At 35.6% G+C, this 12,745-nt stretch overlaps 1 protein-coding gene across 2 annotated transcripts in view; it reads left to right on the forward strand.

Moving 5' to 3' along the window:
- The window catches only part of ERMP1 (endoplasmic reticulum metallopeptidase 1), a 50,759-nt gene that overhangs the window by 26,534 nt on the left and 11,480 nt on the right, over positions 1-12,745 (forward strand). For both annotated transcript variants that reach the window (XM_021006309.2, XM_021006308.2), the window contains exons 5-9: positions 747-893; positions 3,832-3,924; positions 6,112-6,324; positions 7,265-7,485; positions 11,343-11,517. In XM_021006309.2, the coding sequence (XP_020861968.1) occupies positions 747-893; positions 3,832-3,924; positions 6,112-6,324; positions 7,265-7,485; positions 11,343-11,517 (849 nt within the window). The remainder of the gene's footprint in view (positions 1-746; positions 894-3,831; positions 3,925-6,111; positions 6,325-7,264; positions 7,486-11,342; positions 11,518-12,745) is intronic.

The raw sequence follows: 12,745 nt of genomic DNA on the forward strand, positions 1-12,745 counted from the left end.
TGTCTCTATAGATAATTTTCTCCCATTCTGACTTGGACATTAAAAAAAGGCAGGAACTGGAGCATTGGACTGAGACTCCTTGGCACTCTGTTTATATGTATAGGTCATTCATAATGTGTTGTCCACTGGGGACTATCTGTAGTAATTCTCTACCTATCAGCATTCCAGTTCTAATATTATCATACCATAGCTTGAGTATTAGCCATAGAGATTGGTGCTTAACAGAAGCACCGTGCAACTGAATAAAATGCTTCCATAAATCAAGTCCAGTGAGCTCAGTTTTTTTCTTTTCTTTCTTTCTTTCTTTTTTTTTGGCTAGGCAAATGGCGTTAAGTGACTTGCCCAGGGTTACACAGCCAGTAAGTGTTAAGTGTCTGAGGCCGGATTTGAACTCAGGTCTTCCTGAATCCAAGGCTGGTGCTCTATCCACTGCCCCTAGTTTTTCTTTTCTTACCCAAGTTTTTTGGGCAGCTAAGTGATGCAGTGGATAGAGTACCGGCCCAGAGGTCAGGAGGACCTGAGTTCAAATTTGCCCTCAGACCAAACACTTGACACTTTCTAGCTGTGTGACCCTGGGCAAGTCACTTAACCCCAATTGCCTAAAAACTAAAAAAACAAAACAAAAAAAATCAAAAGCAAAAACCAAGTTTTTTTGTTTCCTATGAAGTTCAGTAGTCTTTTGTCTCATTTTATGGAAGATAATGCTGACTGGATCTTGTTAATTACATTCTGATGTTTCCTTGCAGGTCCTGAAAATCCTTGGTTGGTCCAAGCATATGTTTTAGCAGCAAAGCATCCTTTTGCCTCAGTGGTAGCTCAGGAGGTTTTTCAAAGTGGAATTATTCCTTCAGATACAGACTTTCGTATCTACAGAGATTTTGGCAGCATTCCAGGTATGTTATGTTATATTATGTTACTATGTATTATGTTATGTTGTGTTGTGTTATGTTATCAACAATTTTGTGTAAATGTTATAAGAATACAAAATTTCAATAGTTCCTCATAACTTCTTAAATAATTGTTCTATTTTTTTATGTCTTTGGCAGTCTTTTGCAAACTTTTGATAATAGCTAGCACTTATATTAGGATTTAAGATTTGCAAAGTGCTCTACAAATATTACCTCATTTTATCCTTGTAGCACTCCTGTGAGATAGGTGCTATTATTATCTCCATTTTGTAGCTAAGGAAACAGGCTCAAAATTTGAACTTAAGTCTTGTAGCCTGTGATTGTAAATTCTTGTGCCAGACTTTTGCATGAATGAAAGCTGTAATATTTGCCACATTGAATCCAATCACAATCAGGGTTGGAAGTAAACTGAAGAGATCATCAAGTCTAGCCCTTTGTGTTTGTTTTCTGTTCTATGAGGGCATCACAGCTCCAAGTAACAGTGGCACTTACCATTGATCCTCTAAGACAATTTGACACTTAATTTACTATTTTGTCTTTATGTCCTTGGGAGGGCAAAATAATCTTAGTGTGAATGAAAGTTACCTGAGGCTGTAATTTATTTTATTTTTGTTTTGAGTTTTTATTAAAACTGCAGCATTTTTTTTTACCATTTTTAGTCTGTGAGAAATTGTTTAGAGGGAAACTTAAGAGATCATCTGGCCTTTAAAATTTGTGTATGTTAAATGATAATGGTTTGTCTAAGTGTATATTGGTGAAAGAGAGATTCCTCAAAGCTGTTTGTAAAATTAGTTATTTAAGTGAATCATACTCTTCCATTAACATTTATTGTTTTCTAGACTATTATTTAAGGGTAAAAAAAATTGTCATTATTGAAAATGCATTGCTTACTTCCATGTTATTTTATTTCTATAACAAAATAGTGGGAAATTAGGCAGCCTTCGGACACATTAATGTCAAGAAATGAGATTGGGATTTAGAGCTAAAAGAGGACATTAGAGACAAATGAATTGGATCCCAGCCAGGTGAAGCAGTTTTTCCAAGGTTGCACATAGGGGCAGGCTGGTGGCACAGTGAATAGAGCTCTGGGTTGGTGTCAGGAAGATCTGAGTTCAAATGTGATCTCTTATGAGGCACTTAGAAGCTGTGTGACTCTGATCTAGTCATTTCACCTCTGTTTTTCATTTTCTTCATCTGTAAAAATAGCATCTACCTTTCAGAGTTGTTGTGAGGATCAAAAGAGATAATGATTTATAAAGCACTTAGCACAGTGCCTGGCACATAGTAGGCACTATATGAATGTTATTGTTGTTATTTTATATGAATCTAAGATGCAAACCTAGGTCCTAGGCAATCCAGTGTCCTTTCTCCCAAATTGTGTTCTTTGCTAGGGAACTCATTCTGGAATAGTGTCTTAACTAGAGGTTGGAGAATGGACATTCCAAATCCCTCCTCTTTGTATGTTATAAGTTTGTCTCCTTCTCTTGGTAAATCATTGGATGGTCACTCTTGTGCCTAGATGATGTCTACAGTTCCTTTTAGAATTGATTGTCTAATTATAAAAATGTGCATGTTTAGGTTTTTAACTAATATTTCCTGAGAGATTTTATACTTCAGTATATGAATTTTAGTCATAACTGTTCTCTTGTGATTAGATCATAGACTCTCAGATTTCCCTTATATATAAATAGTGCAGCAATGCAAATCAACTGCCTGATTAACCAAATTGTTGAGATTTAATCATTATAAAATACTCATCAATCAGCATCAGCCATTCAAGCATAAGGCCTACTTATGTAGAAGGCACTGGACCGAGAGGAAGGGGTTCACAGACAAAAATGAGAAATACTTGCTGTCTGGAGTTACAATAAGTTAACAATGATAGGTAGCAAATTTATGCAGCACTTTAAGGTTTGCAAAATGCCTTACAAACAAGAAACCTTATCTGATTTGATCCTCACATCAATCCTAGGAGACAGTTGCTACTGTTATAGTCATTTTACATTTGAGGAAACTGAGGCAGGCAGCTTATAAGGGTCACATAGTTAGTATGTGTCTGGGACTGGTTTTGAACTTGGGTCTTCCTGATTAAAGGTCCAGCACTGTCCACTGCATCTAACACACATAAATCTAGACAAAATTAAGTAAATTTGGACGTGAGGGAGCTAGGTGGGGGAGAGGATTGAGGTGGCTGGTTCTTGAGCTAAGTTTTAAAGGAAAATAGGATTTCTTAAAAAATGAGGTAAAGCAGGAATGACTTTTAGGACAGACAATCTAGACAAAGATATGTGAGGAACAGTAGGACAGCCAGGAGAGGTTAGGTCAGAGGGAGAACCAAGAGAGTGATGGTGAAAAGAAATCAAACTATTTTCAAGCTTAATAATTGGCACATTAAATTATGGACTTCTTTTATTTTGGAAATAATCATCAGCTTGTCAGGAGGAGGACAATTTTATGATGCAATTATTTAAAGTAATTTAGACTGAAGTGAGAGTAGGCTTTATCCTTTAATGGTTTTGCTTTTCAAATGAGTAAAAGTAAATAAATCTCAAATTGTGTGAAGATAATTATGATTTTTTTGAGTCAGACAACCAGGTATATTTTGCTTACTTTAGCTAATTTTTCTCTACCTCAAATGACAAATCTACCAGGTCATAATATAGATGATAGCTAGTTCTGCAAGGGTCTTTGAAATTTTGTTTATTTCTTCTGTGCCTAAATGAGCAGCCCCTTTTATAAACTGTTTGAAACTTGCTTTTTGGTTCTGGCCAGAAAGGTACAATTTTGTGGAACTAAAAAAAAATGTGTGAAATGAACAGATATAAGTGAGGCTGTTCTTTAGAAGATTGAACTTTTATGTACTTAATAAAAATAATATTAACCTATAAATTGCTGTGTTTATGTTTTCCTTTTCATTTCTTAGGAATAGATTTGGCTTTTATCGAGAATGGCTATATTTACCATACCAGGTATGATACATCAGACAGAATTCTCACTGATTCGATTCAGAGAGCAGGTTAGTATTAAATTTTCATGAGCAATATGTATAGATATATTTGTTTCCCAAAGTTGTGTACTTTTTAATATCAGAGTAATTTCTTCTGGAGTCACTATTTATGTGCTTCTTGAACTCGAGTGTATCTAATGAGGCCACAGGCTATTTGCTTCTAAGACCATTGTTAATGCTGATCTCTACTCAGAAACTTCCATCTGTCTGGGTTAGTATTGTCCATTATGTTTCTTAGGAACTATAATTTCTGACTTTTAGAATTTTTGTAACTTTTTCAGCTTTTACTTAAAATTATCAAATTAAAAATATATTTGTTTTATATGGTAGCAGTAATGTCTCATGCATAGCTCATCTGGGCTTATTATGTTCAGGGAGCTGACTGAGCAGGAATCATGCCAGATGAAAACAAATAGAACAGTATATCCAAGTATGCACTTTTTATCTACACAGGTAGTTTCTTCTACTCACTAACCAGGCATGTTCTACTTCTGTTAGTTGGTTTTTTGGACTGCAGAATATATTTTCTAATAGAAAGAACATTATCAATGGTGACTAGGTGCTTGGGCAGCCTATAAAGCCTAACCCCACAATGTAGCTGAAGGTTGTACAAATGGTACTATTTCAGCTCTATCTAACCATGATTGAAACACCTTTTTCTTTGAGAAAAAATTCTGAGTTATTGCTGATAAGTATAAGAATGCCTTTTCACCTGGGAGCAGATACTTTTTATGATTTTGGCAATGAAGCCTTCTCTTGGGGTTTGTAGGAGCAACTCTTGAATACCAGTTGTTTATACATTTGTGTAAGAGAAAGAACTTCATTTGCCCAAGACGAATTGAACCTTTTTCAGTCCTGTTGTTTTCTGAACTGGTAAACAAAGGGCAGTCTGTTCCAGTGAGAATAAAAGCGAACCTTTTTATTCCTTTTATGTTTTGCTTTTGTTTCCTAACAATTAAAAACTTTAAAAAGATTCTTCATAACAGTTTTATTCCATAGTGCCCTAAGGAGAGAGAGGAGAGACACATTTGGGTCACTTATTGACTTGATCTTTACTTCCAGAGATAGATGGAGTCAGCAGCTAAGGTATTAGGCAGTGGTTAGGAATAATAATGATGGTAGCCAGCATTTACATAGCACTTTAATGTGTTCTATACATTATCTCTTTTGATCCTTACAACAACCCTATGAAGTAAGTGATGTCATTATCCCCATTTTACAGATGAGGACACCGAGGCTTAGAGAGGACAAGTGACATGCTCAGTTTCACACAGTTAGTGTCTAAGGTAGTATTTCAGTTAAGGTGTTCCTGACTCTTCAGTCCAGTGTTCTATCTGTCATGCCACATGGCTGCCCACCATAGTATGAGCTTTATCATGCTCATTCTAGGCAGTTTTGTTGGTGTAAGATGGTAGTGGACATAACTGATTCAGAAACCAGGGAGATTTATTTCCTTGTGGGTCCCACCAGGGAATTGGACTCTCCTTAGAATAAGACTGGATGGTCCATGGTGAGATGCAAGGCCTAGCTAGGTTATACCAGAAACTGTAAGGGAAGAGTCACATGATTGCCTAAGAGTTATGAGGCCATCCAGATACAACTAAAGTTTATTCCTAGTGGTGGCCCGTGGATAGTTAGATATTATAGATAGAATTAGGGATGAGTAATTCTGCCATTTGGTGAAGCCAAGTGAGGTGGGCACAGTCAGTGTATGTTTTTTGCAGTATCAACTTTGGTTGAAGTGGGATGGTAGACTGCTGTGACAGATTTCATGGGAGGTGTAACTTTGGAGGAAAGGGGTGACCAGTGAGTAAAGTGAAGCAAGTAGAGTCATCCATAAAATAGACGATGGGTGAACTATTCTTTTCTAGTGTTAAATGATATGACTTGCCCAGATAGTGGTTCATGGAAACTTTTTGAAGTTGTAGTTCAAGAGACTGGCAGGAATGAAATCAAGGACAGAATGAATGGACAGGAAATGGAAGCAGGGGACTTAGTCTATTTCAGTAAATATGATTGTGAAAGGAAAAAGAAAAATAGGAAGAAGAGAAGAGAAATATTTGTTTTTTTTACTTAAAACTGATTGAAGATCAGTTGACTCCCATAGCTTAATTATTTCTATTTCAAAATATGTATAGAATAATTGTATATAGTATGTTAAAATGATGTGTTATTTATGTCTGCTTTTTCCTGTAGGTGACAACATTTTGGCTGTGCTTAAATATTTAGCTACATCTGATAGCCTGGCTTCTTCCTTTGAGTATCGACATGGAAACATGGTCTTTTTTGATGTGCTTGGCTTGTTTGTCATAGCCTATCCAGCTCGTGTTGGCTCAGTAATTAACTACATGGTGGTAGTAGCTGTTGTCCTATATTTGGGCAAAAAATTCTTGAAGCCCAAACAGAAGGGTAAGTATGTATCTTCAATATAAATACAAGGCAATAGAATTTTTATGAGGCAAATCTTTTTCTTTGCATTAAGTTGTGGGAAAACTCTATATTATGTGTGGTCCTAAGAAAGACTCCCACAAATAGTCTGTTCTACACACCCGTTTCATTACAGCGTTCACATATCTGTATATCTATTTGGTGGGGAAGGGCAAGGGAATAAGTGTTTGCATATAGCCTACTTTGTGCTAGGCACTGTATTAAGCACTTTACAATAAACACTTTACAGGTAATATTTTATTTATCCTCACAACAACCATGTGCTGTTATTATCGTTTAACAGTTGGGGAAATTGAGGCAAAGGGAGGTTAGGTGTCTTGCCCAAGATCATACAGCTATATTTGCTAGCTAGTAAATATCTGAATCCGTATTTGAACTCAGGTCTTGCTAAATCGAGGCTCAGCACTCTATCCGTTGTGCCTCATAGCTGCCTTTAATTAATGTGTGTCACAAACTTTACATATATACACATGCATACATGTATGTATGTACCTTTTGACTTAGATTTTCATGTTGAGTGAATCTTTTACCATGGAATCAATCAGATATACTAGAAGAGACTCCAGAAGCTATCTATATTCATTCCATGTACACAGGACTGTACATAAACAATTTTGGACTGACCTATTTGAATGCCAAGCATAATGACACAATTTCATAGGTACCCAATGACCATTAGTTGATTAATTATTCTTAGTTATCTTTAGGGAAAGTTTTAATAAGTTGAATTAATTGTATGAGTGTTTAACAAATGTTATTGTCAGTAAATCACTTTATTATTTATGACATTGAAAACTTTACTCTCTTAACTTTTACTGCAATAATTTTACCAGTTGATTATGTAGTGAGTTTGTTATAGTTTGTAATTTGTAATCTAAACTTTTATTTTTCTTTTCTTTAGCTGCTAACTACACAAAGGATTTCTTCTGTGGGCTTGGCATCACACTGATAAGTTGGTTTACCAGCTTAGTTACTGTTCTTATTATAGCAGTGTTTATTTCTCTTATTGGACAGTCTCTTTCATGGTATAACCACTTTTATGTCTCAGTCTGTCTATATGGGACTGCAGCTGTGGCTAAGATAACACTTGTGCATACACTTGCAAAAAGATTCTATTATGTGGTAAGTGCTGTAGATATGTGATTGCTTGTTGCTTTCTTCTTAGAAGGGAAGAAAAACTGACATCATAACTGCGATGAAGGAGAAGGTTTAAACATAAGAATTTCATTTGACAAATACTATCTCAGATCTCAGTTGCTGTACTGGAAGTGTGTCTCAAATCAGGAGTTATGATAAATAGGTCAGGAAACTTGTAGTATGCTGAACTGCATTATGGTAAGGCTTGTTAGGATAGGCTCTTTTCATCTCTTAGTTTTGTCCTCCTATTTGTACATATAATGCACTTCCCATCAGCTCCTCCCTGTTAGCCTTTTACTTTGTTTACCAAGAAAAGATTTTATTATCAGTGGAACAGAAATGTTGCCAAGCTTTTTTATATTTAGTTAGAGTTACACAGTGAAACATTTTTAGAACAGTTGTCTTAGAAGAAGATTTAAGTTACATTTTTTCAAGCAGTTTTTGGTTTTAATGCATGAATATTAACAAAAAAAAACAAACCAACAACCCTATAATGAAGAATCCTTGTCCTGAGAGAGGTGAACTTATTTAAGTCAGCCATTTAGCCAGAAAAGTATAGGTTGAAAAATACTAGAATCCAGTATTTGACATATGTGTCTATTTATGTGTCTATTTATGCTCTCTGTAGATTCAAGGCAATTGATGGAAACATTTAGTGGTAATTAGATTCCAAAAATTGACACTATTGTTAGTTAGATTTCTTTTTTTTTTATCTTATTTTTGTTTGGGATAGATTTTAATCGAATATACTTTTTTAGATAAAACTGGATAGGCTGCTTAACAATATTTTTCATGGATGCTTCAAAAAATGTGGGAACCGTAAATGTTTTATATAAGCAGGTACCGCAGAAGAGAATTGCTCAAAAATTCAAGTCATACAGCTTTGTTTACTCGATCCATTCAGCTTTCTGTCCAAGCCAACTTCAGAGAGGTTTTCCGCCCTGTCTTGTCATGGTGCTTATGTTGCTGATTCTAAGTTCTTTGGAAAGTTACAGAGACCTTTGAAGTTTTTCAGTTGTAGTTAGTTAAAATTCTAAGTAAATCAACTTTCATAAGAACTCCTTTTGTATCTCAGACTATCAGTTTTTCTTCTTTTAAAAACTTTAAACAAATGAATTTTGTATTACATCTCTGACTTTTTTTCTTTTTATACCATGTGACTTTTCTCCATTGACTAATTTTAAAGATACTTGTGTGCTATTGAAAATAATGTCAATTACAGGATGATAAAGAACTCAGATAACAGAGTTCTGGACTTTTGTTAGACTTTTTTGCTTCCTGTGTTCTTTTCCTTTTGCCTTTGTGTTAATTTCATTAATGCTTTTGAATTTTCCCTTTATAAACTTTTATTGTGCTGTGCGTTTATAAGAGTGCAGAGTATTTGTACATTCTGGGTCTTTACAGGAAACCATCTTTAGTTATTAGAGGCAGCAGAATGTCTTACTGTCTCTCATGTAGAAAATTTCCTGTAAGAAAATCCTCTTTGCACACTAATAGAATTAATTTATTAACTTGAAAATTTTTAAATATAGCTTAATTAAAAAAAAAAGAGCTTGGAAGTTGACTCTATAACTTGAGCCAAATTTTAAATTTGGAAAATTTTCAAAAGTTCTACCTAATTTTGGTTGTATGCTTACTCTCAAAGAACTTAAAACAGAATGGGACTTTAAAGCTATTTTACCCAGCCCTATCATTTCACCAGTGAGGAAACTCACTGTGAGTTTCATTGAGTTCAGTGAAAAACGGTGAAGCTGGAAAACTTGTCTGAGTTCATGGAACCAGGAAGTAAATAGGAGATCCAGAATTTGAAATCAAGTCTTCCTACACAGTGAGAGAAAGTCTGGGGTCGTGATCTGTGATCACTCAAATTTCTGTTCTTCTTGAGTTTGCTGACGTGGTCCTACTTTGGCATTCATTTTTGGTGTCATGTACACTAAGAGTTTTCTCAAAGAGCTGTATTCAACTTTATGATAGAATTAGAAAGGCCCCAGTGGTATTAATGTAAAGTGTTATGTTTTAAAATTACACTTATATAGATTGTACACAGTTCATTCTCAGGAAATTTCCAATTGGAATTTTATTATTGTTACTTATAAAATTATTTTTTGACTTTTTTCTGTTCCTTTTTTTTTCTATCTGTTTTTATTGGTCCAGATTCCCTATTCAGGAATGTGTGACAGAGACAGCCACACAATTAAGGAGAGGGTGAAGGGAGATGGTAAGGGCTTCAGAAGTGCTTGTTCTTTGGTCACAGTTTGGATAATAATTACTTCACTGTATAGTTTCACCTGTGTGAGTTAGATTTGGTGAAGATGAAATTAGGAGTCAGTATGCAAATTGGATGGAAATAATTTATAGTGAAGTACAGAGCTGTGTCCTTTGAACTTCTAGAATGACAATCAGTCTTAGTTTATTTCCTCCATTGTGAATTTCTTTAGTTTTTTTGGGTGTGTGTGTATATGTGTTCTCACACGTGTGCCTACCTACCAACAAATAAATGATATAGGATAAGGAACACTGCCTTGTATATAGTAAGTGCTTAATAAGTACTTGTTGAATTGGATTATTGAATTATTGAATGGCTTGCCAACTTTTCAAACACTTGAATAAAGAAATGGGAGACTAATTGAAACTGCTAGGGGAGCAGAATGCCTTTGGTATTAGTAATTAATTGTCATTTTCAGTTAGTGTCAGAAAGATCTATTTTGGGGAGCAGGATCCACGGAACCTAAGGTACATATTATAGTGATGATTGGAGCAGTACTTTTATCTGAGTTGTCTCCGTGTCTAGAAGAATTACACTTTCCTACTCCTTTCCACTCCTCTCTTACCTTCCTGTTGCTTAAATGTCTCACAGTAGTTCCCAGGGCAGAGAGATGTGGAGCCAGAATAAGAGCAGGGATTTTGGGTGGTGAGCTTTCTTATCATGGTGCTTCATTCCGGAAAGCTAGATGAAAAGAGAAATAATAAAAGTGTTCTTTTTTCTGGTGAGACTTAGGCACCCATTTTAAATGCGTATTGTTACTATTCTAGTACTGGTGCTGCTACTACTGCAACTCTGAACAACAGCAAGAGTAATGGTCCCTCTTAGCACAGGGGAGGAAACTATGAGGGCAAATGTAGTCAGATTCAGAAACTACGTTGTCAGATGTAGTGTACATATTTGTTTTTTTTTTTTATAAGAAAGAGTTCAGTTCCAAGGTAGTGAGAGGCAGTTGGAAGACATGTCTAAGTATTATAGTTAGTAAAAACAAAAGGCATTAAACAAAACAAAACAAAAAAACCAAAATAACAGATTAGCATGGAGGCACTGTGACCTAGTGGGCGCAGAGTTGGGAGTCCTGGGTTCAGTCCTTGTCTCTGATAATTTATTAACTGCATGTCCCCAGGCAAATCATTTAGTCTGTCTGCTGCCTCAGTTACCTCATCTGTAAAATGGGTAGACTAATATTACTTCACAAGGTGATTGTAGGGGAAGCATTTTGTAAAATGTAATTTTACTTTATAAATGCACTATATAAATGTGAACTATTTTTTTAGAGTATTATTAGTTCCAGAAGAAGCATGGTTTTAGGTGGAATAATGTTTTAGGGCACAGTACTATAGGAAAAAAAGTCATAATAGTCTATCAGCTCAACAGAGTTTCTGTAGGGTTTCACAACTTTGATTTGGTTATAAGGTATTAATGATACTGCCAAACAGTTATATTTAGAAATCCTTTGCTAGGGTATGCCGGTATGGGAGGAGGTTGCTTTGTCAGTGTTAACTTAAAAGGATACTGAAGTGATTACATTAAATTGAAAAAAAAAACTGTCCCATGAAAATTTCTGTTTTTCTTTCAGCATACAAGTGAACAATACCTGGGAGAGGTGTTTTTTGACATCTCGCTGTTCGTGCATTGTGGCTCTCTTCTTCTGCTCACCTCCCAAGGACTGTGTTCTGCATTTATTAGTGCTATCTGGGTGGTGTTTCCTTTGCTCACGAAGCTGCTTGTCAATAAGGATTTCAAGCAAAATGGTAGGAAATTGTTTCATACAGATGTAGGGGAGAAATTTCCCTTAATTATACTCCAAATATGTTTCTTGGGCATGTTTTTTTCACCTTGATCTGTGCTGTGTGGGGTGTTTTTGTTTTAAGTGCCAGCCTACTTTATCATGATAGTTCCCTTTCCTTTCAGTTCTCTAGGCTAGTGTTGATAGGGATCTTATATCTAAAGTAGGAGATAATTCTATTTATTTTGCTATTTCTTATTCTGTTAGACTTTTACAATAATCTAAATAAAAAAAATGATAAAAATATACCTGAATTTCTAGCAGATGTAGATGAGCGACTTCTAATATTAAAAATTGAAATACCTAGGCTCAGAAGTGAGAGCTTTGAGGGAAGATTAGGCTCATCTTGCTTTGGGGATGAGCTTTCTAGAATAGTGCCTCATTATCCCTTTCACAGGGTAGTGTCTGTTTTTTCTTTAACTAAGGACATGGTAATTACCATTAGCAAGTTGTCTTCCCCTCTACTTTTCCTTTCAAAATGGGAAAGATGAATAAGTAATTTACCTTCTCTTATAGATTACAATAGTGTCTGATTTAGCTCAGTTGGGAGTTTCTTTAATTTTCAGGAATTGCTTCAAGGTTCCCCTATTCTGGCTGTTGATATGGGGTTCTGGTTAATTTGTCAAGCAGTAGTCTCATTAGTTTCCATGACCTGGTTGTTGTCTTCACTTGAGTTTTTGTAAAACAGTAAAAATATTTAAATTTTAGGGACTTTGCTGCAACTGTGTTTTTAGTTTCCAGAGAGCCATAGTTAGGTTGCAGATATTATGAGTAGGTGGTATTCCCAGCCTAAGTCTGAAGTTAATGATTAGACAGTGGGTAGAAGAGCACCCTTTGAAATCTCCTATACTATTCTTTTCATTTCTTTTTCTTTTTTGGGGGGGGGCTAGGTGATGGGGTTAAGTGACTTGCACAGGGTTACACAGCTAGTAAGTGTTATGTGTCTGAGGCCGGATTTGAACTCAGGTCCTCCTGACTTCAGGGCTGGTACTCTATCCACTGTGCCACCCAGCTGCCCCTATGCTATTCTTTCTTCTCAACCCCTTTAATATAGATCACAAACAAAAAGAATATCTAAGAATGATTCAAAACTTGGAAAGTTGCTTATGTGTGAGTTCAAAGGCCCCGGTTATCCTACTAAAATGTGCTCCTAGGCTTTTCTCCATCTTAATCCAGTATACATTATTGAATAG

The sequence above is a fragment of the Phascolarctos cinereus genome, unplaced genomic scaffold (genome assembly GCF_003287225.1).
Source record: "Phascolarctos cinereus isolate Bilbo 61053 unplaced genomic scaffold, phaCin_HiC Scaffold_4;HRSCAF=312, whole genome shotgun sequence".
Lineage (NCBI taxonomy): Eukaryota > Metazoa > Chordata > Mammalia > Diprotodontia > Phascolarctidae > Phascolarctos > Phascolarctos cinereus.